The sequence below is a fragment of the Antennarius striatus genome, chromosome 21, assembly GCF_040054535.1.
Source record: "Antennarius striatus isolate MH-2024 chromosome 21, ASM4005453v1, whole genome shotgun sequence".
In the NCBI taxonomy this organism is placed as follows: domain Eukaryota; kingdom Metazoa; phylum Chordata; class Actinopteri; order Lophiiformes; family Antennariidae; genus Antennarius; species Antennarius striatus.
The window spans coordinates 5,945,877-5,972,473 of record NC_090796.1 but is presented as its reverse complement, the minus strand read 5'-3'; the positions used below and the strand labels follow the sequence as shown (position 1 = coordinate 5,972,473).

General features: G+C 43.4%; 2 protein-coding genes across 3 annotated transcripts; one reads left to right on the top strand and one right to left on the bottom strand.

The window, feature by feature from the left end:
* Positions 1–452: 452 nt before the first annotated feature.
* tnrc6ba (trinucleotide repeat containing adaptor 6Ba) lies at positions 453–20,971 on the bottom strand. Of its 2 annotated transcripts, XM_068304679.1 has the most exons (22): positions 20,835–20,971; positions 19,155–19,244; positions 18,120–18,141; positions 16,661–17,092; positions 13,626–16,550; positions 11,194–11,358; positions 10,833–11,029; positions 10,610–10,684; positions 10,320–10,511; positions 9,997–10,116; positions 9,654–9,779; positions 8,851–9,003; positions 6,875–7,030; positions 6,556–6,754; positions 6,272–6,439; positions 5,936–6,082; positions 5,588–5,731; positions 5,342–5,434; positions 4,424–4,630; positions 4,085–4,152; positions 3,727–3,866; positions 453–2,836 (listed from the first exon to the last, which is right to left on the bottom strand). In XM_068304679.1, exons 2-22 carry the CDS (start codon positions 19,209–19,211, stop codon positions 2,257–2,259), a joined length of 6,366 nt encoding a protein of 2,121 aa, XP_068160780.1. In that variant the 5' UTR covers positions 19,212–19,244; positions 20,835–20,971; the 3' UTR covers positions 453–2,256. The 2 variants fall into 2 exon arrangements, with proteins under 2 accessions (XP_068160780.1, XP_068160781.1); XM_068304680.1 differs by lacking the exon at positions 9,997–10,116.
* Positions 20,841–25,445, top strand: si:ch211-141o9.10 (probable endonuclease 4). The gene is made up of 10 exons (XM_068304683.1): positions 20,841–20,954; positions 21,312–21,457; positions 21,545–21,754; positions 21,848–22,030; positions 22,461–22,592; positions 22,706–22,810; positions 22,884–23,013; positions 23,432–23,603; positions 24,258–24,382; positions 24,718–25,445. The coding sequence occupies exons 1-8, from the start codon at positions 20,899–20,901 to the stop codon at positions 23,502–23,504; spliced, it is 1,035 nt and encodes a 344-aa protein (XP_068160784.1). The 5' UTR covers positions 20,841–20,898; the 3' UTR covers positions 23,505–23,603; positions 24,258–24,382; positions 24,718–25,445.
* Positions 25,446–26,597: the final 1,152 nt, after the last annotated feature.

Below are 26,597 nucleotides of genomic sequence, written 5' to 3'. Positions count from 1 at the left end.
CTATTAACAGACTCCAAGGAAATTGCTAATACAATGTCGTTCATGTACTGCTTTATTCAATTAATTTTTTTTTTCAAATAGCTCCCCCTTTTTTAAAAAAAAAAAAAAAACTTTTTAAGTTTGAACAACTAACAGACCAACTGATGTGAGTGATCCTTATTGTTTTTTCAGCTGGACACCAGAGGAAACCTTCATATCAAGTTAAAATAACTAGAAAATTCTAACTAAGGAAATATATGTCCAGTTAACGTTGGAATCACTTTAAAATGAACAATTATTGTGTATTTCAGTTGCAATCAAAACAAAATCATATTTGTATACATTTTGTATTATGGTAAATAGTATTTGGAAGGATTTGCTGTAAAGGAACACAATGCTACAGTCCTGCTGACGTCAGTAGGATCAGGATGTTTAGCGATGACCCGGTAACAGATGAAGGACAAACCACTGCAGACTTTAACTCAACCTTTATTATCTTGTTCTTTTCTGCTTTAAATTAAATTCCTCTCCTTTTTGTAACATCTGAAAGAAACAACAAAAACATCCTGAACGGGACTGATAATAAAGACCAACTTAATTTAAATTGAAAAATAAGAAATTAAAATCAAACAGTAAAATATAACAGGTAATGTCTTTAACGTGTCTGTAAAACACTGTTCCAGCTCAGCTTGGTATGGTAGGATTTGGCATCTTAAAGAGAAATGCCTTCAGTTGGTTGTTTCTTCTTAAAAACAAAAATATTCTCTTATTGCAATCGACAGAAAACAAAACACAAACAACATGGTGCTAAAAACACAACTTAAGAGACATATGCAATAGTGCCAACGTTTTTGAACATTTTAGCTATCACAATATCCAGATCGTCAAGCACACACACACACACAGACACACACCTTCTGTCAGATCAACATCTATTCACTTTCCTGACTGGAGCAAATAAGTGTTCAAAAACAAACACACACACACACACAGACATGTTTCTCATGAATCTCTCAGATACAAAAAAAAAAAAGACACATTCAACATTATAGCATAACACACACTCCCAACATCATCATCATCATCTTCATCTCATCCTCCACCATTCGGTCATTATCTCTCCTTTCATGCTCACACAGGCAGGCAGGAGGGCACCTTGTACAGCGAGTAAATAAGTGATCATAGTCATCATTTACGTTATGATAATATATAATAACCAACTTAATTTCTCGAGTAAGAAAAAAATACAATAGCGAGGTCAGTGTTTGAAGGGCAAAAACAAAAAGACATCTATGGATTTCCACAAAGTGTCACGCATTTCTTTTCTTTTAAAAACAGAAACAACCAACATACATCAACAAGGAGTTACAATTTTGCTTGTCAAATATAAGAGCAGTGTGTAACTGATGCGTAGGTGATGCTTCTGCTGCTGACATGGCGGGTGGGTGGCCGTCGGGTGCGAGCCAAGGCCACTGCTGCTGTAACATTTAGTCGTCCTGTAAGGTCTGTGTAGTTGTGTTGTAGCCGTTTCCAAACAAAACAAAAAAAAGTAAAAAAAATGGAGGGATTTCTGGGGCATGTGTCAACAACAAACCCAGAGGCATATAGTGCAAGTTTGGCTAATGTTGTTTGTTTAGATTTCTCTTTTTTTTTTTACCCTGGGTCCCATGGTGATAGAGGTTGTCAGTACCTACCAAAAAATGCTCTTCTTTTCCAGACCTCAAACGTCGCTGATCGTCCCTTTCCCTACAAAGTCCAGATCCCTCCACACTACCAAGCTTCCAAACGTGAGAACTCGGAAGTATACCAGCCAGGTTTGCAAGGGCTCAGAGTCTGCAAGTCTGAATTTTGAGATTCGACCATTAAATAGTAATACAAAAGAAAAAAACAAACTAACTGTGGCACACTAAAAACAGCAATAGCTAAACTCACAACTCTGTACGACTCCGGCTGAGCCTGTCTACAGTGCATGCCTGAGTGATCGGATCTCCGAGTGCAGATGACGGGGGTTTGGAGTAAAAAGAGCTATCCAGTTGAGTTGTAAGAGCTGAATGGATTTCACCTTTTTCCCGGGTTCAAGTTTCACTGTCGTCTTCATTTTTACGTTGAATGGATAAATGTGTACGTGTAAAAAATAATGTGTGCATGTACTGCATGTAGCCTGTATGTTTGGTAACCAGTGTAGCTATGATTCATGTCATCTCTGCATGTAAATGATTGCAGTGTGTGACATACGTATTATAACATGGATGTAAAGTGTGTTTTGAAATCGGCCCCTCAGATGGAGTCGGCCCCCCCACCTAGCAGGTCTCCTGGGAGCAGTGAAGCTGGGCTGCCCATCTGGTGACGTTCCTCCAGTGCCGGGGTACCCCAGAGGCTACTGCTGGGGTACCCAGCACCGCTCATTGAACCCATCCCCCCCCAAAGGCCATGCCGTCCAGCCTCCACTCCTCCAGCCCCACCCACATTGGCGCCGTTGTTGCTCCACTGGGTGAAGATGCCGAGCCCGGGCCCCTGGATGACGGACTGGTCCGATGAGCTGCCTGTGCTGTCCAGACTCTGCCATCCAGAGTTGGAATTAGCATTCGCACCACTTCCCACTCCTCCAGCGGTGGAACCTCCATCTCCTCCTCCTCTTCCCCCCCCACCACCACTGCTTGCTGCTCCAGCTCTCTCACAGCTACCTCCGTTAGCGTTGTTGGCCCCCACAGCAGAGGCTGCTGTGGGCCCAGAGCCTGCAGAGCTGGCTGTGGTTCCGCCGCTTCCTGCCCCTCCTGCTTGGGAATGTGCGATATAGCGAGTCACATCCTCCTCGCTTACAAACTCCGCCAAGATGGTGGTGTTACCCAAAACACACCTGGTACAAAAGAAAAGCCAATAAATAATTTTTTTCACATCCATGTCAAAATCAACAATATTTTCCACAGAGGTCACTGTAAATCATGTTGTCTGAAAAAAAAAGTAATACAAACTGTGTCCTGTCACCCTTATGAAGATGCAGGGGGCTCGCCTGGCATCTTCATATTACAGTATTTTCCACACTACAAGGCGCACCTAAAAGCCTTTAATTTTCTCAAAAAACCTACAATGCGCCTTATAATCCAGTGCACCTTATATACGGAAAATTTTTAAGAAATAGGCCATTTATTGAAGGTGCGCTTTATAATCTATCGCACTTTATAATCCAGTGCACCTTATATATGAAAACAGTGTTAAAATGGGCCGTTCATTAGAGGTGCGCCTTATGGTGCCGAAAATACTGTAACTGTTATTAATAAAATAACATTTTTTGTTCAAATTAAAACTTTATGTGCAGCTAGTTCCACTATCAGTGTATTTTGAAAGAGTAACCTGTCAAATTAAGCTCAACAATAACAGTAAAACTTGTCTATCAGTGAAACCACAGCAAAATCACTGGTGAGGGTTTACTAGGGGTACTCCCTGGAGTCTGTCCTGTTGCCTAGCAAATGGTCTGAGCTACGACAGCTACCACAAAATACAAGTACGGATGTAAAAAGCTGTTTATGAAAATACATTTTATAAATGAGTTTTGATTAATTCTCCAGCTGTGTTAGTTTCTGACAGGCAGATGTTTTGGCTCGTTGACGGAGCCCGATGAGCCGTCACTGACCCATTTCTTATCTTTTCTGGGAAGCTAAGCTAAACGTCCACTGGTTTCAGTTACATGTTGACCAAACAGAACGGACGGTGACACAGACATCATGTTAACAACAGCCTGAGTCTTACATGTGGAGTGCACTCTGCGCCTTGGCCGCCTCCTGTTTGGAGCTGTAGCGAATCAGAGCAGTTCCCTGGGTCAGGCCAAGGTGAAAGGTCAGCAGAGGTCCATGCTGCATGCAGATCGTTCTCAGAGTGGAGCCATCAATCTGCAGGAACATGTAAGTTAGACAATATATCTTATCTGGTGAACAAGAAATTCAAAGCTGTATTAATACATCAAGCATAAAAGTCAGAGGTCTGGATATTTATGAATACATCAAAACAAATATACATCAACTATGACAGTTGATATTGCATTTAGAAAACATATTCCACTTTACTCCCCAGTGCTTTCAGTCGCTTCATTTGTATATCTTTTCCGTACCTGTGGTGTGAGGTTACTGAGCACCAACCAGCAGCTTTCCCGAGAGCTGCCATCACTCCAAGTTGAGCCTGCAGAACAGGAAGAGCAAGCAAACACACTGAGTGGGAGCATTCCTTTTCTGTGTAAACATGACCACATCAAACCTTGGCTGCCCTTCCAAAATAAATAAAATGAAACTGGATTCTTCTTTTTAAATAAGCTGATACAATTCTGCAATAGTGGATTGTTTCATGACGTGCATCTGCATTAGCACCATATCTGAACAAATGCTGTGCCTGGAATGAGGAAAAGGGACAACCTTGTTAAAGAAAAAACAAACGAAACGCATTGGGGTATTACCAGCGGTGCTGGAGCCACTGGTCCAACCCCGGCCAGCCAGTCGAGGGCCTCCTCCGGACCAAGGAGAAGGCAATGGCTGCTTTTGACTAGCTAGTCCTGGGGGTGGGCGGGACAGCTGGTTCTGGCTGCTGTTGCTGCGGCTGGCTTTCCAAGACTTGTGTCCAATGGGCTCTGGGGGCCAGCTGGTCTTGTATTCTGTGTACTTTGCTGGAAAGTAAAGGAAGTAAATGAGGGTCTAAAGGGGGCTTATAATACTATGTCACTCTGTATACTAGGATTACTCATTGGATCAAGACAAAACTGATCTGTGTACGATGCACCACCATTGGGATTCAATACAAATGCCCAAAGCATGAAGCATAGAGATTATGGTTCAAGGTTTTTCTCTCATTTGACATACTCCAGTATCTTCAACTAGTAGAGAAGACATCTTGTTAGGGTACAGAGGTACCCAAAGTCATTGTGAAAAAATTATTACATCTCCACTGATTTTAGGGCATTTAAAATGTGAATTTAAATATTCTAAAAATATCTTTAGCACATTCAGACTGATCATGTCTGGGACAATCAGAAATGGATCCCACTATGAATTCTTTTCATTTAAAAAATATACCAAATGATGGTCTGTGAAACAGAGGAAAATAACTTGTTAAACCCAACTTTACAAAACCACATTGTTTGTTCTTTTGGAATCAGAGCCTAAAATCAAATGTTTATTCACCCAAGTTAAAAAAAACAAGAGACATGTGAGACGCATATGTTTGACTTTGGCTTACATTAAACTTATTACGTTGCCAACTAATTTGTAACGTTGGAATAAACTCATCAGCTAGCACATAATTTTGGCTCTAATCAGAAGTAAAGACAAAAGAACACACAAGCTCAGAAAGTACAAGGTGTGTGTTGGCTTGTATTTACCTGAGTTGTGTGCGTTGCTTAGGGGACTGTCAGAGGCACGGTAGGGCCAGGCACCAGGTGAAGGCAGCAAGGTGTTGAGGGGAGGGGTGGAATCTGTATAGAAAAACACATCATCTGCCTCAGGCATGTTCCCCTAAATGAAAACCTGAACCTCTGTTTCAGGTCCGTCAGCGGTTACGCTCCGACAGGGACAGAAACACCAGGAACAAGACGACACACATGGAAAATGACACGTGGAGTTCTTACCAGGATTATCTTGTAACAACTGGTGCTCAGTATCATTGAGGTTGGGGGACACCGCGTTTCCCATCATGCTCCCTGGTGTCATATCAGGGTCAGATTCAGGGTCAGCACGGTCAATGCCCTTCCAGGGCACACCAGGATGGAACTCTGAAGAGGAAACACACGTCACCTAGTTTTCCGTCACCTTAAACTAATAAAAACCTCGAGCGAGGCGTCAGCCTGACAGACGCCTAAACGCAGCTATCACCCTAGGAAACTACAGGTGTACAGGTCAGAGGGGACACGGGTTTTAACCCCTCCTCTCCTGGGTCCAACTCAGATAACCCTTTTGAACATTCACTTGTCACTAACCAGGGGGCCAGCTGGGGGTGGTGGGAGGCTTTACACCCATCTTGTTGCCAGGAGTGCGGTGCCAATTATCACCCAGTCCATCTCCAACCATCATGTCATATTGGGAGTAGGGCGAGGCCCCTGGCATCTTCATAGGGGTGACAGGACCTAGAAGGTTGACAGAGGCTGATGATCACATTTGTTACATCATTCAACACCAGATGAGTTCACTGATCATCTTTAAATGTGATTTCACAAGGAATCCCATTAACCCCTTTTATCTTAACACCCTCCTGTTCCCTGTTTTATCAAATCCAACATGTGAATGAATAATAAACATAATAATAAGCATTTCACCATTTTTGTGGAACGCATTTTCAAGTGAGGTGGTGTCTGGAGAAGAGTGTCCTTCCATCATCCATTTGAAGCGGGACTGCTGACCCCCCAGGTCCTTCATGCCCCCAGGTCCCCCCACCACAGAGCCACCCAGGTCCATGCCAGGTAGGTTCACACCAGAGCTAAAGCCTGCTCACAGGAGGAGATGCAGAAAAATAGAGAACGTTTAATTTCTTGCTAAAGGAAACCCAGAATATTGACTGGACTAACCTGTGCATTAAAGTCATCTAGAAACAACACTTTACCAGAGTACGGCCCCAGATTCTTCTGGTGCATGTCAGTCACAGATCCTGCAAGGCCTGGATGAGGCACAGGATCAGTCCCAGGCAGCTTTGGACCTCCACCACCAACTCCTCCATGGTGGGAGGGTGAAAGTTTGGAGCTACCACCTAAACCCCCAACCTGCTGCTGTTGCTGTCGGAGAACCGCCATGATCCTGGCCAGCTGAGATCCCCCAAAAAATAAAAAACAAACAAAAACACAACAACAGCCAGAGATTAGTTAAACTGGTAAAATGAAGGGGGAAAAAAAAAGGATTGTGTGATATACTGTATCTGTGTGTACCTGTTGGGGGTCAGTCTGCTGTCGCACGTTGGGTGCAAACTTCCTCTGGTTTTGCAGCAGCTGCTGTTGTTGCTGTTGTTGCTGTTGTTGTTGTTGTTGTTGTTGTTGTTGCTGCTGCTGCTGCTGCGGCTGCTGCTGGAGGAGGAGCTGACAAGCCTGAAAAAACACGGAGGACCGAGCCAACAGCAAAAACAAAATTCTAAATACAAACATGTAACAATTTGTTAATTAGCTTGTGTTTATCTAGCTGTGTTTAATTATACAGTATACGACTGGTTTACAAAAGTAAACCACTGACTGCCAGGCCAGCAACAGGCCAAAAATATTTCTTTTTATGAAAAGTATCATCAAGAATTCATTCAAAAATAATCTTTTCCGTTTGTGAGCTTCTGTGCAAGGGACAATGGCTGATCCTTGTTCAGACTGCCCTCCCCTGATAAAGCTGCATGTGATCTGTGATTCATTTCAAAGAGTGAAGTTTGGTGGGAAAACGGTCCAAATCTCAGCGCAAAGCTGCTGTGACAAGATACACCCCGAACAGTTGTGTGTTCACATGAATGGTGCATGATGAAAAATAGCTAATACAGTGGTACATCTTCTTACGAAACTTCTCAGCAGGAAAATATTACCTGTAGTTACGAAAAAAATTTCAACTTATGTAAGGTAAAAATACAGTATGGGCTGATACTTGCAGCTCCCACAGGTTCCTGAATGCAACAATTATCATTGCTGCTCTGCCACTGGCTATTACCTAGTATCTTCCTGGCATCCCATTGACTAAGAGGGACCTCTGTGTGGAGCTAGATCGGTGTTAATGCAGGGTCCTCGTCATTTGGCTCTCGACCCATGATGTTTTCTCATAGTTTTACGTAAATATATTAACTTTTAGAGTATTTGCTATGGACCCCAAGAAAGTGACGGAGAAAAGAGGAAAAGAAAAGACGAAGAAAAGAGTTTGTCTGAAAAAACAAAGCAAGAGATGATAGAAAAGCATGAAAAATGGATACGTTTGGTTGATCTCGCAAAAGAATGTGGCTGTAGTGTATCTACAATCGCCACGTTATTAAAACAAAAGGAAGTTTAAGGAGTTTAAGGTATCGCGTGGGTGGTTGGAGAAGTTCAAAAGGAGGACTGGAATTCACTCCATTGTCCGGCATGGTGAGGTAGGAGCGCATGAACCAAAGAGGGCAAAAAACAATGAGGACAGCAGTTAAAAGGTAAATGACTGTCATTATTATTCTTTACTCTATTCTTTGTTTTTTAGGTTATGCACAACTCTCATTTATTGTGTAATAATCTAATTGTAACATGTATTTGTTACATGTTTTGATGCATTTTTATGCTTTATAAAACATTTATGTCAGAATTTTTTGGGGCTTGGAATGGATTAGGGCATTTGCGTCTCTACTTACGAAATTTCTTCAGGAAACCAATTAATTTTGTAAGTAGAGGTACCACTGTACATTGATATTTAAGGAGACTTTCTGTGGTGGTGGCACAAACGTTTTTTCCCCCAATACGCTCAAAAAGGAAGTGGGTTCCAACAAGACAGCAAGAAAAACCTCTCACGTTATGGAGACCACTACTTCCACGTAATGCTAATAAACCAAATCACTTCTTTTATGTGTTGTAACTTCTAGTGTGTATGGTAGATACTCCACAATAAATGCAGTTTTTAAAGACTTCATTGTTTTGTCAGGAAAATAAATAACCAAACTTTTAGAGCTGTGGCCAAAAAAGGTTTGCATAAACCTTACAAATACCTTTCATACAAAAATATATTTCTACATTTCATTATCTATAGAGTATTAGTTATACATATTATATTTCTATACGATCACCTGTTCACCTGTACAATGTTCAAAACAGTTGGTGTTTACAATTTTCTCTTTCTAAATTTTTGTGACTTCCAAACTGATAATTTACTGAATGAGGATGAAAACCTGCAGTGCTTCATGTTTACTGCTGCCTCTCACCAGTTGAAATTGAACGTGAGGTGGGTAGATGCTGCTGAGCATGGCAATATGTTGGGGGGACAGCTGTGGAGGGAAAACACCTCCCCCTAGTCCTGCCACTCCTCCCACGCTCCCGCTGGGAGGGGGCACCTGCTTCAGCATGGAACCTGGCACCTGGAGACAGACACAACAGCAGTAAGGCACACCTGTTACCATAGAAATTTTGGTGCAGTAACCCCTAGCAACCATATAAGCTTTCTGCTTCTTCCACTTAGTATTGATTCTTCTTCATGTTCTAATTAGCTGGTGTTAACAACTGACTTAATCCGGTACACGAACGAAGAATGAGATTAATTAAATTGGCAGAAAATACGTGTTTCTCACTTTCTCTTCTTCCAAATTAAGGCAGGAAATGTGATCCACGTTGTTCTAAAGACCGATCATGTCCTCTAGGGATTGTACTAACTAATCAATACCAAACACAGAGTCAGCAGGTCATGTGATATTAGTTCACTCAATGAAGAATCAGTAAAATGCATCTCAGAGAATTCACAAAGATGTCAGTGAACAGCCTGGTGCTGCATGCATATACCTGACGATTTATAATAAATTTAACTACAAGCAAGAAAAATGGAGAAGGAAACAAGTGAAACACATTTCCAAGTTGAATAAACTACTTTTAGTTTACTCAGTAGTGCAAATAGAGGGGAAAAAAAACAACATCTCCTCTACACAGTCCACCCACACATTTCCTGTGTCACTGAGAAGTGTGAAATATCTACAGAACTGAAAGTAATACTGAATAAAACCGAAAGCATTTGTACCTGAGGAGACAGGAACTGATGAGGCACTTGCGCTCGTATCCCTGGGGACTGGTTTATGGGTGGGACAGTTTGCTGATGTCTTGACTGAGCCATCCCTCCACCGCTGCCAAAAATACTGTGACTGCCCTAAGATCAAAGATGAAAACAAAATGTTAAAAAGGTCCCTTAAATACCTGATGTGTGTGAAAAACACGTGTATAAAAATATGCACATTAGGAAAAACATGACGACTGGAACAGGCAAATTGTCGGTACAATTAAAAGTTCATTGTTCACAGAAACCAAACTTTTAAAACCTAATGCACAAGATGGTGGGACAGAAACAGTGGGAGCCGTGATCTTACTTGTCTAAAGGGGATAGTGTGGTTGAAGAGGGGATGGGGCTTGTAGACAGTGGGTGGTGAGTACAGAGAGCAAGGACCCTCCTCCCCAAGGCACCAATCCTGATTGGTCAACGGCAAGGTCTGTCACAGCGACAGCCAATAGAAGACCAATTTTTGAGTGGTGGTGAGGGGGTGAGGTAGGGGTTAAGACAGAAGGAAGTGGGGCAGACCAGAAGACGAGGTAGAACCACATAAGGAGATAAAGAATAGTAAGAAAGGACAAAATGTTAAACAGACACGAGAAACACACAACAAGAGAGTTCAGGTGGGTGGAGAAGGATCACCTTATCATAGAATGAATGAGCCTCCGCAGTGGCTGCCTCTTTGGAAATAGGTGGGCGATACGCCACACCCCCTCCTCTCCCCCCCTTCCTCATATCGCCATTGTAATCGCTCATGCCCATGCCTCTCTTCTCCATGTCCATCTTCTTCTCCTGGAGGGCCAGGTCGATGTTTGGGCCACTGGGATCGTCGTTCTGTCCACAAGAAGAAGGCCACCACCACCATCATCATCATCATCATCATCCTGGTTTAGGAAAACGACTTGAAAAATGGACACATTGTTTTGTCTTACCATCAGCCCCATGTTAGAGAACTGTCTGTTGACGGGGCTCATCCATGAATCTCCTCCACCCGTCTTCAGTGGACCCTGTAAAGCAAATTAAAATTATTGAAATGCTCTGCAGGGTTTTAATAGAAAATATTAATGTGACGACTGCAGGACCAAAACGCTGCCATGTGCCGTTTCCTTTCTTAAATGCTTTTTTTTTTCTCCCATGATCCCAGCAGTAACACACCTTGTTGCTGGGCTTCTTCCCTGCAGTGCTCTGCCCCCAGCCTCCGTTGCTTCCCTGTCCCCAGGATGAGCCGCTTCCCTGGGAGCCAGTGCTGTTCCATATGCCGCCTCCCTCCTCCTCATCTTCCCAGCTTGAGTGACGTGATGCTGTCACAGAGACCTCCTTGTCCCCCCAGTCATCTTGCATAGACTTTGAGCCTGCAGGGGAAAGGCCCACATCTGGAATTCATTTTTATTTGTGGACTATAAAGTACGCACACAATCAATTTAGCAAAATAAGATGGCGTGGATAATCAAAAGGCAAATACTGTAATTCCAAATCAACAACCACTGAGGGTTTAGGTATAACAATGAGAACTAACCAGACTTGATGAGGTTTGGAGCAGGGTTTCCCCAACCCGCTGTCTTTCCCCCAGTATCATCAGGGTCTCCCCAGCCAGTAGGAGCATCACTAGGCTTTCCCCAAGCTGATGTTCCATTGTCTACTGGAGGGCTGCTTGGAGAAGTACCACCCCACCCTGATGGTCCTGCAGACAAAGGTCAAGATAGAGAAACGTGGCAGGGAAGCACACAGCTATAAATTGTTGAAAAAAAGTCCAGCGTGTAGACTGTGCATCATTAAATTTGACAGTTTCTTGATGGTGGTGGTGCAGTGTGTAGCGCTGCTGTCTGACAGCTAGAACATTTGGGGTTCGATTCCCCTCTGTGGAATTTATATGTTCTTCCTGTGTCTTGGGCCATGTTCACACGTAGAAGGATCCTTTTGAAAACGGATTTTTCTTTTCCCCCGCATAGAAAAAATTTGCCTCCACACAACAGTGTTTTAGAAAAAACTCCGTTCACACGTAACGCATCAGTCAGTTGATCAACAGGTTCATAACCAGAACCTCTCCGTAACAGCTTCGAGAACTACAACAGACAGGACTGGGACGTGTAGAAATTCACCCCGTTCCTCCTGGAGGACGACAACCATCAGAGAGTTCTTCCACCAGCAGGCAACGCGTTCCGGTCTGACCCAGACCTGGGGTCGGCATCTTTGCCAAAGAACGTGGATGAATGAAAAAATAATATATACACTTCATGACTCATAAAAAAAGAAACAAACAAATATTGAACTGTCAAGTATGTTTATCAACGCATCTTTGATGTGGAGCTGTTATATGTCAGAAAATAGCCGGTTTTAACTCTGTTGATTCTGTGTGTACATGTAGACACGGGTCACACACTCTAACGTCACAGCGGTTTTCCCCACAGGGAGACTCCCCCCTTGTAGTAAAAGTTTACATTACAGCGTTCACACGACAACGCAGACCTGCCATTTTTGAAAAGTTCCGTTCTCGTCACAGAAATCTGCGTTGTCATGTGGACGGACGGCGTAACCGTAAGACATAAAGTTCCATTTTCAAAAAGATCCGGCTACCTCCAAAAACATGCAGCTTAGGTGAATCGGTCTTCACCAAAATTGTCCGCAGGTGTGAGCATGAGGGTTTGTTTGTCTCCCGTGTTGTTCCGTAATGAGCTGGCGTTTTATCTGTGGTGTCCCCTGTATCTCACCCAGCCAGCTGAGATGGGCTCCAGCAGACCTTTGACCCGCTAGAGGTGGATAAGTAGCTGTAGATGGACGATTGTGATCGTCTAATTTACAAGATGGATGAATAGTCTCCCCTGAATTACATTTTTTTGTCAAAAAAACTGAGCATTTGAAGCTCAGCAAAACATTTCTCAGAAAATATTTGCTTGTTAACTTGAATGTTATACATGGAGAACACACATGGGACAGTTTTCTCACATGCAGCATTGCTGTTTAAAAATGAAAGCAGCTCCATCAAGCTAATGGGATGAAAAACAACAGCTAACGTTGACAGCTAGAGTAGCCTTGGTTACCGTAAAGAACAGCTTACTACTAAAAGCATTCAGGTCATGGTTACTGTTGCTATTGGTTTTAAGATTTAACTGCAGAGAAAACAAACGGATGGATGTGAAACGATGCTGCTCACACTAATAAACCTCAATGCTAACCTATAAACAGAAATTCAGCCTTCCTCGTGAAGAACGTGGTTGTGGTTGTGCATTTTGAGTCATTAATTTCCGAGTAATTTTCACAGCAGCATACATCAGAACAGGTGTCATACTGCCATCACTGATTCAGAAACACAATCCACTTACATAACTATTAAATGAAAACTACTGTTACGAATGTCAGCCTGAAAGATAAACCTGTTTGTTATTTTAGCCCTATATTCAGATTACAGTATTTTCCGCACTATTAGGCACACCTAAAAAGCCTTTAAGGTTCTCAAAACCAACGGTGAGCCTTATAATCCAAAACGCCTAATATGTGAAATTTTTTGTTAGAATAGGCCATTATTTGATGGTGCGCCTTATAATCCAGTGCGCCTTGTATGTGAAAAGTTTTTTAAAATAGGCCATTCGTTGAAGTTGCGCCATTATAGTCTGGTGCGCCTTAAAGTGCGGAAAATTCTGTATTTATCATATTCGCGGCTTCAATTCTTTCAAAATTGAAATTATATAAAATTTCCATTTATCTTTTGTCAAGTATATATTGTACACAAAACCCTTTATCCTAAGACTAATGATGAACTTCGGAGTTTCAGTTTTTCATCAAGTGAGTAAAGAGTCAAACTAAATTCAAGAAAAACATTTGCTAAAAATGTCCTTATCCTTATGCAAGAACTTTTTTTCATTTTCACACTGAATTTGGCACTGAATGAACCAAGTCTTGTTTGGTTGATAACAGCAGTGCTGTGATCAGCTTCGGTTTGTGGATTCTTACCCATAGCTGGTGTTTTTCCAGGTCCATGACCAGTGCTGAAATCTCTGTTCGGCCCTGCAGCTTGCCTGCAAGGCTGTTGCTGTATCGGAGGTCCCTGTTGCTGCTGCTGCTGCTGCTGCTGCTGTTGAACTTGACTGTGGTCATGTGGCTGCTGTCCGGCGGGGGCGCTGTTCTTATCCCACAGGTTGACTGGCTTGTAGTTGTAATGAGTTGGGTCTCCCCATGCTGATGTTCCATCATCGATTTCGTTCTTCCTGCTAATAGATTGCGGTGAAGGTTCTTCCCACCCACTCGGTTCAGATCCACCTCCTCCTCCTCCGGAGCCACCAGGGATGGGCCCTGAGGTCCAGCCTGAGCTTTGGTTCTGATTCTGGGCTTGAGAGACGGATTTCCTCCCCACGCCCCCTTGCATAGCCCCTTGGTCCGATACTTGCTGCCGCTGCGGATGCTGATTGCGGGGCTGTGATTGTTGCTGTTGTAGTTGTGCCTGCGGGCCGGCGATGGAACCCGGCAGGCTGTTTGGCATCTGGTGTGTTTTATTTCCGCTGCTCCAACTCTGATTGGGTTTGGACCCCATGGCCCCTACCCCTCCCCCTCCACCCCCCCCTCCCCCTGCTCCCCAGGTTCTCCTGGGAGCACCATCGTCCCAGCTCCCCCAACCACCCCCGCCTGAATCCCCACCTGAGTTTCCTCCGTTCATCCTCCCATCATCCCATCCGCTATTTCCTTTGGACTGCTGCTCTCCCCAGTCTCTACCTGCCCCCACCTTTTGTCCTAATGCCCACCCACTTCCTCCATTTCCCCTTTCCATATCTTTCAACCCCCCCGTCCCTTTCTCCTCCTGACTTCCTCCCCACCCTCCACTCCCTGGGTCACCCTGTTGTCCATGATCACCCCATCCTCCTCCATTTCCTCCTCTACTCCTCTCTCCCCATTCCTCACTTCCCCAACCTTTGGCTTCCTGGCTATCCATCCCTCCCCCACCCCAGCCAGTAGCCTTCCCTTGCTGGCTATGTCCTGGTATGACCCCCGACCCCATACCAGATCCTGTTGTGGTCACTGCCCCAGATTGTGATACGCCCAGGTTCCTCACGTTGGTGCCTGAAGGTAGCGGGGTTCTCCCAGACAGAGACGCCCCACTGCTGCTACTGTTACTGCTACTCTCCCAGCCCTCTGCGGAGGACCCAGTTGATGGAATCAGGGCCGAATTGGCCCCGAGTCCAACCGCGTCAGCTACCTGGGTCCTCGGTCCACCGGAATACTGAGAAGAACCACTAAGAGAAGATGACTGTTTCGATGTAGCAGAAGATCCGCTTTTACTTTTCACTCCGTGCTCTTCTAAGACCCAGGATGTGTTTTGTCGAATCTGCGTTTGGCCCCACCCCGTGTTGGACAAGACTCGAGGGTCCAGATCAGATCGGCTTAGCAGGTTCTGTAAGGCAGCTTCAGCGTTGGGTGCCGAGTGATGAGAACGACTGTGACCGCTGCTGGGCCCACTCCCACTTCTGGAATTTCCACCGCTGGAAGAGGACCCCCCACGTCCTTCTCCTATCCCATCCCACTCCCCAGTTTCCCCCTCTCCCTTCTGATTGTCCCAAGCTCTCGTCACGGTAGTGACTGTTGAGGAAGAGGAGGTGGAGGCGGGGGGGTTACCGGCTGTGCTGCCTCCACTACTGCTGCTGTTGCTGCTGCAGGCCCCACCCATTGCCTCACCTCCTGGATTAGCTCCACCCACACCCGTAGAGCTCCCACTCCAATCGCCACCGGAACCCCCTCTTTCCCCTCCTACTCCTGATGACCCCCACCCTCCCTGAGATAACCCGGAGGTTTGACTACCGTTTGCCCCAGTTCCAGCACTGTCCCAAGCATTTACTCCACCAGCGGAACTTGGGTAACCCCAACTTGAGGTTCCATTATCTCCTTCAGCAGCTCCAAATCCCCCCACGCCCCCTCCTCCACCCTCCCACCCGTCAGTCCTTGAGGCACCAATTTTGGAATTAGCTGCAGAGTAAGAGGGATGGCCTCTCCAGGAGGAGTTGAGGCTGTGGTCTCCCACTCCTATTTCACCTCCTCCAACACCACGGTCCATACCACCGACAATCCCGTCCCCCCCTGCAGTTTTTGGTCCCATTGATTCGCTGTCCCACTTCCCCCCTCCAATGTCTCTGTCTCTTGATTGCATTTGGTGAAGTTGGCGCTGATGGGTGCTTGATTGATTCACAGATAAAGGTGGGTGACTCGCGAGCACCCCGACTGCCCCGCCTCCCAGCCCCAGGCAAGCAGAGTTGTTGGCAGACAAAGACCCTCCGGGGCCCTGGTGATGGAAGGACGATGGGTTTCCTTCCCCTGCAGCAGCAGCAGGCCCATCCTGCTGCACCAGGGCAGGCCAGGCCGAAGGGTTGGCATTTGGATTGAAATTGGCACCTGGAATCCCACTGCTGCCGTTCGCGGGGCCACTGGCGTCGTGGCCCCCCGGCACAGTAGAGGCTTTGGAAAGTGAGGAGGGTTGTTGTAGCAGAGGCCCGACTGCTGCCGCTGCACTCCCTCCTCCAAGATGACCCTGGGAGGCAGACATCCCCCATGCCACGCTGTTGGACGACTGCATACATTCATTGGACAAAGAGAACGAGGAAGTGGGTGACGACTGGTTGCCGGAGCCACTGATGCTGTTCCCAGGCATGCTGTTGTTGTTGCTGCCGCTACCCCCTCCGACCCCAGTGAAAGAAGCTCCTCCTCCATCACTACCGGCAATGCTAGGCCACTCCTCCAGGTCGTTGCCATCGACGATTACCTTCTCCCTGCCCTGAGAGGAGGTCTGGCTGCTCGAGCTCATCCCCCACATGGTATTTGCATAATTAGAAGTAGTAGTAGAAGCAGCAACTGATGATGAGGTGAGGGCCAGTGAGGAGCTAGCTGCACCCGAATCTGAAAAACCAAATCCATCAAGACATTCATTAGAAGTAAATAGCAATAGATACAACCTTCATACAAGAATGCAGTTATCCTAGTATGAAAATGGCATAATTAGCACTTACCTGAGACAGCAGCCATGTTTGCATTGGGGCCATCTCCTCCTCCTCCGCCTCCCAGCAGCATGGAGGACAGTGGCGGCTGACCTCTCTTCAGTAGCACTTTATGGTCCTGCTGGCAGCGGAATCGAGGCGGCACTTCTCTCGGCATGTAGCGCGGTTGCTGCTGAGGCGCCTGGGCTCCGCTACTCGCGCCGCTGTTTCCAGCAGCACCGGGGCCACCAACGGAAGAGGAAGAAATGTTGGTAGAGGTGGGCTGTCCGTTGGCCACCGCCAGGCGCTTGGCATTGTTGCCGCCCTGTGATGGGGTGGCAGCACTGCCAGGGCCCAAGGTGGCTGGGGATGGGGAGGCAGAGGGGGTGGGTCCAGGGCTGGGGGAGGCAGAGCTGCTCTGAGTGGCAGGAGACTGGGCAGACGCTGGCTTGGTCGAGTCTGGCACTGCATGATTTGGAGATGGAGAGAAAAACATATCAGGCATAATTCATTTATTAATTACCCAAGGTAACTGTATGTCATAGTAGAGAGAAGATAATACAGAGAATTACTGAATGCCAACACTTTGGATCATATTTTTACAAATCAAACTAACAAGCAACTATTGAGAAATTAAGAAAATTGCATTTTGAAGATGAAAAGTCTCTATTTGTCTTAAAACATAAAATGAATACAACTCCAGGGGTTTGGTAATGCCAGCAATTTGAAATCTAAAACTAAGCCAGAATTAATTTTACCTCAAAAAAGTAGTGCACAACAAAAACATTTGTGTATCCCAATAGGACGTTTATGCATCCCAAAAGTTATAACAGAATATACAGTAGAAGCCGTATGCAAGGACTGAGTTTTGCCAATAGTACAATATAAAAACTAAATAAATTGTTAATTTAAGATTTTATTAGTAACTAAGTCATAACTGTTTTAGTAAAATGAAAAAAAGTAAAGTTTTGTATTATTTTTATCAAAATGTTAGAGCCTGATGATCATTCTTAAAAAAAGTTTTAGAAATAAGGAAAGATGTAATATAGTTTTGTTTTGTTTTTTCCTTTAATTCATATATTCTCCTGTGGACACTGCACCAAGCAGTGCTTTTTCTCAAACTTTTGCATCTTTATAGAGGCCTGGTGATAATGTAATTTTGACAAGGCAGAATCACACAGGTGAATATTGTGAAGAGAAACTCATGCAAGATGAAAAAATAATGGCGATTTCTCGGTTCGTAATCTAAGTGGAGAAATGGATAAACTGAATATTTTTGTAGATTTTTTTTGGTCAGTCGGTCATTTTTTAAAGGTATTTAAAGCTTGCGTCCCAGAGACGCACGATGTCTGATGATCGTACGTCCCTGTCAAAAAATGTGTGTAAAAGACGTAAAGACGCACAGAAACAAGAATACTACTAAGCACAATAATAAAAAAAGGAGAGATGATCAGATTTATGTGTGTGTATAGTAAAAATCAGTGTTGCTTACCTTTGTTTTTTTGTTCTGCTACCTAAAATGAATAGAATAGAAATATTTATTCAACTGTCATCAAAGAGAGAACAACACAATTCATATTTCAACTGTAAATACATTAAGTGCTGGGCAAAGGTGAAAAATAGTATATAGGAATGGCTACAATATGCTGTACGACTGATCGTAGCTAGTTAAAGGAATCCTAAGAGACCTGGAATAATATATTTATCATGTTTCCCATCAGCCATTCATTAGTGACTGACTGTCATGATCTGTTATTGTTCCCATTATCTCCTTATATTCTATAAACAGTTTAGCAAAAAGCTGCTCCTGGATCTGTGAAACGTTAAGACAATTTGGCTCAATCCAAAATTGTTTTCTCAGCGTAAATAACCTGATTTGTTAAATATTTAACCCTAACCCCAAGTTTAGAATTACAATCACTCTACTTTAAATAATTATCATAAAAAAGTTAATTATAACAAACACACATATGCTAAGATTAATTATGATTAAATATTTGAAACGCATATAAAGTCTGGATCAAGTCTCTTTTCACGTAGGGAAACAGGCGCAGTGACACAGTTACTGATATTATGAATCATACTTCTACTTTTAAAAATTATCCCATGGTAGCAACATGCAACAGGCCAAACCAACTCTGCAGTAAAGACTGACAAAGTGGGAGAAAAGGTCCAGAGAAGACCTACAAAGCGATGAACCAGCTTTGTAGCAGCGATTATCACTTGAGGATAATGTAGGCAGCGTAATTTCCAAGCATGTCATACGGCTGTTCCAATTAAATGTAGCGACGCATGTAAACATCAGATCTGAGATCACAAGTCATCCAAACAGGTGAAATGACACCAAATAAAAATGGCCTAAATAAAAGTAAAGAAACTTGTCCATGTAAATCCAGCTTGTGTTCCTGAGGCTATATCAAAAATAATATGAATGATAGATATACTTTATCCCAAACTGGGAAATTTAGCAAGATTTAACAAGATGCTGTAGCAAAACATATGATCTTATAATTGTAAAAATGCTTACCTTCTGAGAGGCTTCCCTTTTCCTTTTGTCGTCTTTTTTCCTTTTCTTGTCTTCCATGAACTACTACTCCTGTCCTGACACTCTTCTCTTCTAGAGAAAAAATAATAATCACAATTTAGTAACACACTTAAATCACAGTGGCCACTTGCTTGTTCAGTGGCAATTAATTTCAGATCATCACTGGTCAACCACTGACTACCAGTTTAGAATAGCCACGGCAAGAAGAAAACATCCATGAGTCAGTGACGAAATACTGTGTACTTGACTGGATGAGTTGTTTACATAGAAAAACTAAAAATACTACAGGACAAACACAGTCATTATCATCATAGGTATAGAGAATATTACAAAGTGATAATGGTTAGATTTAACCAACCGAGTCAGGGTTGGATTAATTTAACAAAACATCATCAAACACACAAATGAATTTGCATGTATTGTTCAAGTTGAATATTAAGTATGATTTCGCAGCAAATCTTCCATTGAACATCATTTAAGTCTTAAAATACCCATGGAAAAACTGCATTGTCATTAACATGATTCACTGGGTTAACCCAGAAGGTGAACATGCAAAAAATCAAGTGGCGTGATCTTTTTAAGCAGTTCTGTCATTATTAACTTGTGCTACTTTTTCCTTGAACAGGTTTGTCAGTAATCTAGAAAAGATGGTCCACCTGTTAGATGTATCCCAGCTTTGAAAATGACAAATACAACCCTGAAAACTATTTAATTCCCATTACAACAGGCAATTAAACTGCATACACTTGAACAGCCACGACCCAAAGGTGTGTGTGTGTGTGTGTGTGTGTGTGTGTGTGTGTGTGTGTGTGTGTGTGTGTGTGTGTGTGTGTGTGAACACGTCTTTCCTGACGTTCATCTGCCCACAGGCCTTCTTGATCAGGAGCCCACACACCATTATTATTATTATTAATTATTATAATTATCAATATTATTATTATTATAAAGTCACAGATCTGTCCAGCCTCGCTCCAAATAGCTGACACACACCAGCTAACGCTGCCTCTTCACGTCCTGTTCCGTCAACGTTGTCAAAGGATCATCTGCATTTAGCGATCTAGCTAACGTTACCACACTATTTATTTATTTATTTTTTATTCAACACGAAGTAGTTTTTTCTTGAGCTGCTCAAACTGAACCTTGAATACACGGATTAACATTTGAGTTCATGAGCAAACACCTTCACTCATGTCATTATAGTTTACTGAGGCGACGAGTTCAACAGCAGCTGCTGTTAACATTCTGCATCAGGTCGACGGCTAACGTGAAGGAGTGGTTTCTGCCCATACTCGTTAAATACGCAGACACAGATTAGCACGTACATTAATGCGTTTACTTTAAAGACACCAAGCAGCTGTGAAACGTTTGCTAGGTAGCGTCTCTGTTCTGTAGACACACGTCTTTAACAACAAAAGTCAGACTTGAGCTACATATCCTACTCAGCTAATGTTAATAGTTACTAATAATGCTATCCCAGAGCTAATGCTAACAGAGGCTAACGAGGTTACTGAGACTTAACTAGACAGAAGCTACAAGTAGCCGGGCTAAAGGCGCTAGCTTGGCTATCAAGACTTAACACAGTAATTAGTCAAACACGGTGCATTTAGCATGCGTGCTAAGTCTGAAATCTTATAAATTACACACAAACGTCAAGTTACTCACCTCGGGAATCACATATGAAGAAAAGCCAGTCTGCTAGTTAGCTTAGCTAAAGTGCTTCAGTGCGATGCTTTTTGAGGCATTCGAGGCTACAAGAAGAGCGACGCCTGAGCAGAAAGTCAAGTAAGTGACAGATGATGAAAAACACACACGTAACACGCTACTGCTTCGCAAATAAGTACTAACGCTGTAACGGTGTAAACCCTAATGTGCAGGAGAATTTAAAATTCAAAGCGTTGTGGACTCAGTCGGCTGACGGGCGGCCATTTTGCTGCTCAGTGTGAGTCGTCTGTAACGGGCAGCCCTCGGCCGCCGCCTTCAGGCCCCCTGACTGGCTGGTTCCCGCCGGAGGGACGCACGAAACGACGAGATTGACCTTAGAGAACTCTGACAGTCGAACTCATGCCAGCCTCACATCTAGAATCGCGATTCTTTTGTGCCGATTTGCTCATCAACAAGTGTTGCATCATAATTTCCCAGAATGGCTCCCAAAAAGTGTGAAATAAAGACAAGAAAAGCCCAAGAGGACCACCAGAGTCCAGACAGGAAGGACGAGGAGAGAGGAGTCAAGAAGACTAAGAGGCGTGGGAATAAGAAATATATTGGAGCACATGTTGGCATCCAAGGTGAGGCTGGATGCCATCTTGGCTAATGCTCCTAAACTGTTTAAACACTAATTTAACCTCATGTCTTGTGCTGTTTCCTGCCTCCAGGTGGGATCTGGAAAGCAGTGGAGGCCTGCACAGAGATCGGCGGCAGAAGCTTTGCCATGTTTCTGGGTTCTCAGAGGTCTTGGAAGAGGCCTGCTCTGGACCAGGCAGCTGCAGAGAAGTCTCAGGAGCGGTGTGCCCTCCACGAGTTCGACCCAGCTCACATTGTGCCTCACGGATCCTACCTGATGAACTGTGGATCTCCTAAAGAGGGTGAGTCAACCCACTGGTGGATGTCTCCTGTGCGTCCCGGCCTTGACTTCTCTCCTCTGACGTCTTGTGGTTTGTGTACCATGTGGCACTCAGATGTGTTTGAGAAGAGCCAGGCTCTGCTGGTGGACGAGCTCAGCCGCTGCAACCGTCTGGGACTCGACCTCTACAACTTTCACCCTGGATCCTCCTTAGGTATCATCTCCACTGAAGAATGTGCAAAGAAGATAGCAGGAGCCATCAACCATGCTCACAGGCAAACACCTGCTGTGGTTACAGGTAGATGGGAAAACACAGTAACACAGGAAAACTAAAATGTGTGTGTGATGGTTCTTTGTCTTTCGTGTGGCTCAGCGATGAAACTTGTCCAGAGCGTACCACGCCTCTCAGTCAGTGGTGGTCGCGGAATCCCTTTGCATCTACAGTATCTTCCACACTATAAGGCGCACTAGACTATAAGGCGTACATTCAATGAATGTCCTATTTTAAAATTTTCTTCATATATAAGGCGCACCGTTGGTTTTTGAGAAAAAGGCTTGTAGGTGCGCCTTATAGTGCCGAAAATACTGTAATTCACATGTGTTGCTTTATTTGTTACCAGTTATTTTGACTTATTTTCCCCAAAATAAAAAGTCACTGGTGTGACAATAACAGGCTACTTTGGTATTGTTGTAAATATTCTTTTCCTTTTTACCCTCAAATCGGTCAGTGTTGGAGAACATGTGTGGCCAGGGCCACACGCTGGGAGGAAAGTTTTCCGAGCTGAGGAGCATCATAGACAAAGTGAGAGACCAGAGCAGAATGGGAGTGTGTCTGGACACCTGCCACGCCTTCGCAGCAGGTAAGTCAAGTTCATGACATCCAAACTTTCAGCAGTTGATACAGAGAAGATGCATATGAAGTCATAAAATAATACAGCTGCGTAAGGTTTTTACAGTTTTTTGGTTTTTTTAGGATATGACCTGTCTGCAGAGGGAGGGGTGAAGGCCATGCTTGATGAATTTGATCAGGAAGTGGGTCTCCACTACCTCAAAGCGATCCATGTCAATGATTCCAAAGGTACATCCAGGACTTACACAGTCAGTCTGTTGTTTCATCTCTCATCCTTTTGGTGTTATTTATCTATTTGCAGGCAAGGTCGGCTGCAATCTTGATCGACATGAAGACATTGGTAAAGGTCTCATTGGACTTACCGCTTTCCACGACCTTGTTAATGAGCCCAGACTGGACGACATCCCTCTGTTACTGGAGACTCCTGGACGGTGAGATGACTGCGAAGACCAGGAGAAGTTACAGTCTGATCTGACAAACCTTTTCAGCAGTCGCCGTGTACATTAGATTTACTTTGAAAACATCCAATTGATCAGCTGCAGAACCAAATAATCAAATGATAATCAAACAAGAACATTTGAAATACATCAGTATTTCATATATTACAAGGGTTTTTTCCCCAAATAAAACAAAAAGTGCTCCTTTAAAGACTGCTGCAATTTCCAAATGATTCACCACTTATTGACAAGTGTCTGCAGTACTTTGTAGAGATTCTTTAGCTGCTCTGCCCTCCAGCTAAAGCGATTCATAGCCACACATCAGATCGCTGTGCAGCTCCACAGATATTTACCAGGATGTGATAAATATGTGAAATTAAGTTATAACATGACTGATGTGTTTTTTCTGCAGGCTAGGATTCCAGTATCCAGAGCAGATTGAGCTTCTCAATTCCCTCTGTGAGAAAAAAAAGAGAACACGCTGAAGAAACACTGCTAAACCTGGTTCTGAAATACATAGTTTGCATGTCTGTTACAAAATGAAGTGTTTGTCAAAGACCAAAGCCACAACATGAAGAGTTCCTGTGAGTTTATTTTTTTTGGGAATAAATATGTTTAATAAATAATTTGTATTATACCGTGGAGTTGTCATGTTCACTGTTGACCAGAAGAGAGCAGTAACAACACATAAATACAGCACAAACATACGTAATTTCATGCATCTTACGGTTTTTGGTGTAGTGCATTGAGGAAACTGCATAAAATCCCCACGTTTAGAATGCTTCAGTCACATTTGTAATAGTGCAATTTCAATTTGCAGGAACTAATATTTAACTTTCAAATTCACAACTTACCTTTCCACATACCGGTGATCGCAAAACACAGATGCCCTTTCTAGTGACCCCATTGTAGATCACTGATGCAGGGTAATATTCGTTTGAGGTTACAGAACTGTAAAATCATGCATATCTTTTTTTTGAAAGAAATTACATAAATTGCAATGAAGGATTTCGGTGAAAACATTTAGAAGATTAAAGAGGAATGAGACAAGTGAACAAGTATGTTTTAGTTTCCAGTGTTCACTAGATCATTGGTATATGAAATCATTTAAAATGTCTAGTTATATAAAATCAACCTGTAATTTTACCTTGCAAAGAAATACCTATAAAAAAAAAGAAGGTGCAAATGGTGCTGTTGATTCTGTAATTTGCATCTACTTTTGAACTTTGGCTTTTTAGGGAACCCCTGAAGACACACGACAGCTGTCACATACCAACACTTTGGTGCAGCTGTTGACCCCTGGGAGGACAGGAATTGATTATCACAGCTATTCCAACACCCCTTGGTGCACATAAACAAGCAGGTACATGCAGTAACGGAAAAGGAAAACCCTCCCTGACACAATGACCTGCTTAAAATGCACCTTTCTGGGTTTTCTGCTCTGATATGTTTTTATACACAATCCATCCTTATCTTATCCTAGTGTGTCTATCACACACGTGTCTAACACTGGGTTCACATGTTCATTCCGTTCCACAGATAATCTGAGCACTGAGACTTTGACCTTGGCCCTCTTACTATTGTTTACATGCAACATTAGTAATCTTGGTGTTTAAACTTAGTCTACCACTGGAAAAGATGTAAAGTATAAAATTAGAGCAGACCCAGACACTGTGTCTTTCTGTGTGTTGTTAACAGAGACAGGAAGTGGAGGTGCCTGGACCAAGAATGTCTCTGCTCTCAGTTCCCACCCACAGGAAATGCCTGTCCAGACTGTTAGAGTCTGCATCGATGAAAATGAAGTCTGCCGTTTGCGGAGTTTTGATTTGGACGGAGGAAAGGATGGTTGGAGGTTGAATATGGAGGAGGCTGGTCCTGGTATCTGCACCATAGTTTAGACAAGCAGATGTGTGATGGTTTTCAGAGGTGATCTGGTTGTGTCAGGGGTTACAACCCAGAGGAGCGGAAGACTAAACAGTGAGCACACATTCCTCAGTTCCAAATTAATCATTTGCTGGGGGACGCACGTGGATGGAAACACTGATGGGAATACAAAAACGCGTTTCCACTCTCTAATTATCTTAAGATGTGTGGTATGAGCTGGTACCGGTGCACTATGTGCCCATTTTTCTGCAAGCACTCGTTACTTCTTTCTCTGTCCTAAGGCTCCGCTTTGAATATTTTCCACTGCAGTTGAAAGCCACTGGTCTAATTATACAACTTTGTGAATAATTCCAAATAATTTTGGTCAGACTTTTTCAGTGTTGTGTGAGTAGTCAACTGATGATCTCTCGCTGGACTCAGTTTCCATCAGACTGATAGCTGCCGGTTGGAAATGGACGTGAACCTCGAGCAGCCTGCCAAAGTGAAGCTGGAAAGAAACCAGCAGCAGTTCAAATAAAGGCATTGTTTCTGTGTTTGTCCTCAGCGGCTGAAAGGACGACAAAATATGAAAATTGCTCTGGCGCGTTTGCGTTCTACTCACATGAATTCATAAGTTATCAAGCTGTTTTGAATTTGAAGACATCAAAAGCAATGTCAGCATGATATTTAAGCTCATCCCTTCTCCTTATGTGAAAAATAGAATAAGACTTGACACCTTCACAGTGGGGTATTTGCTTTTTTAAAATGTATTCCACAACATCTGCAATAATTAGACAAACACAACCTTCTGCTCCTCAGTTTATTATAAACACCCGGTTAACTTTTAAAATGCACATTTGTTTTTCACTCAGCCAGTTTCCTGTTTTATCCTCATTTGTTCCAACTGAGAGACATTCATGAGTAGCGCACTCAAACCACATACGACCACAGAAGTCGTCACTGGGACATCAGTGGATGTGATCAGTGATCAGTGGATGATTTTAATGTCAATCCTCATGTTATGAACCAATGTCAGTGACCTTTGAACTGAAATTTATACATAAAGTCATGTCTTTAAAAGGAATTTAAAAACTATCCTAACCCACCAAATACATACATTACATTCTTCTTCCCTCAAAAAACAAACAAACAAAAAAACAGCAGACAAAGAAACAAGCTTGGATTGCTCATTACTGCTTTTAAGTGTAAGAGATGTTTTTCTTTAAGATGTTTTTCTTTAAGAATGAACATCAGTGCGACTTGACAAGAAAGAGTAGGATACGATCTGAAAAACGTTCCTATGGCTGGAACATGGCAATCGTGGAACATTTCAGGAGAACTTTTTTTTTTTTTTTTTGCTTTCATGTCAGAACAAAGTTTTGTCTGTCGTAAGATGAAACCATCATTATTTAAAATCTGAAGTAAATGATCTATGAAGAGAGCCGAGGGTCCTTTTTTAAAACATAAAACTTCTTTATTTACTTACTGATTTGATTTTTCACACTCTCTTGCAATACTACCGACGTTTAGCCATGAACTGCTGGGTTGCAGGCATATCCTGAGCTATAACTGCTTCCTCACAGCAATCTGATATTCCTGCTCATCACCCAATCCTCTCATGAAGATCTGTCCAAATGAAATCCTGCTAAAAGACAAAGAAAAAAACAACTACAGGACAGTTATATAAATACATGCTCCTCACAAATACATACTCA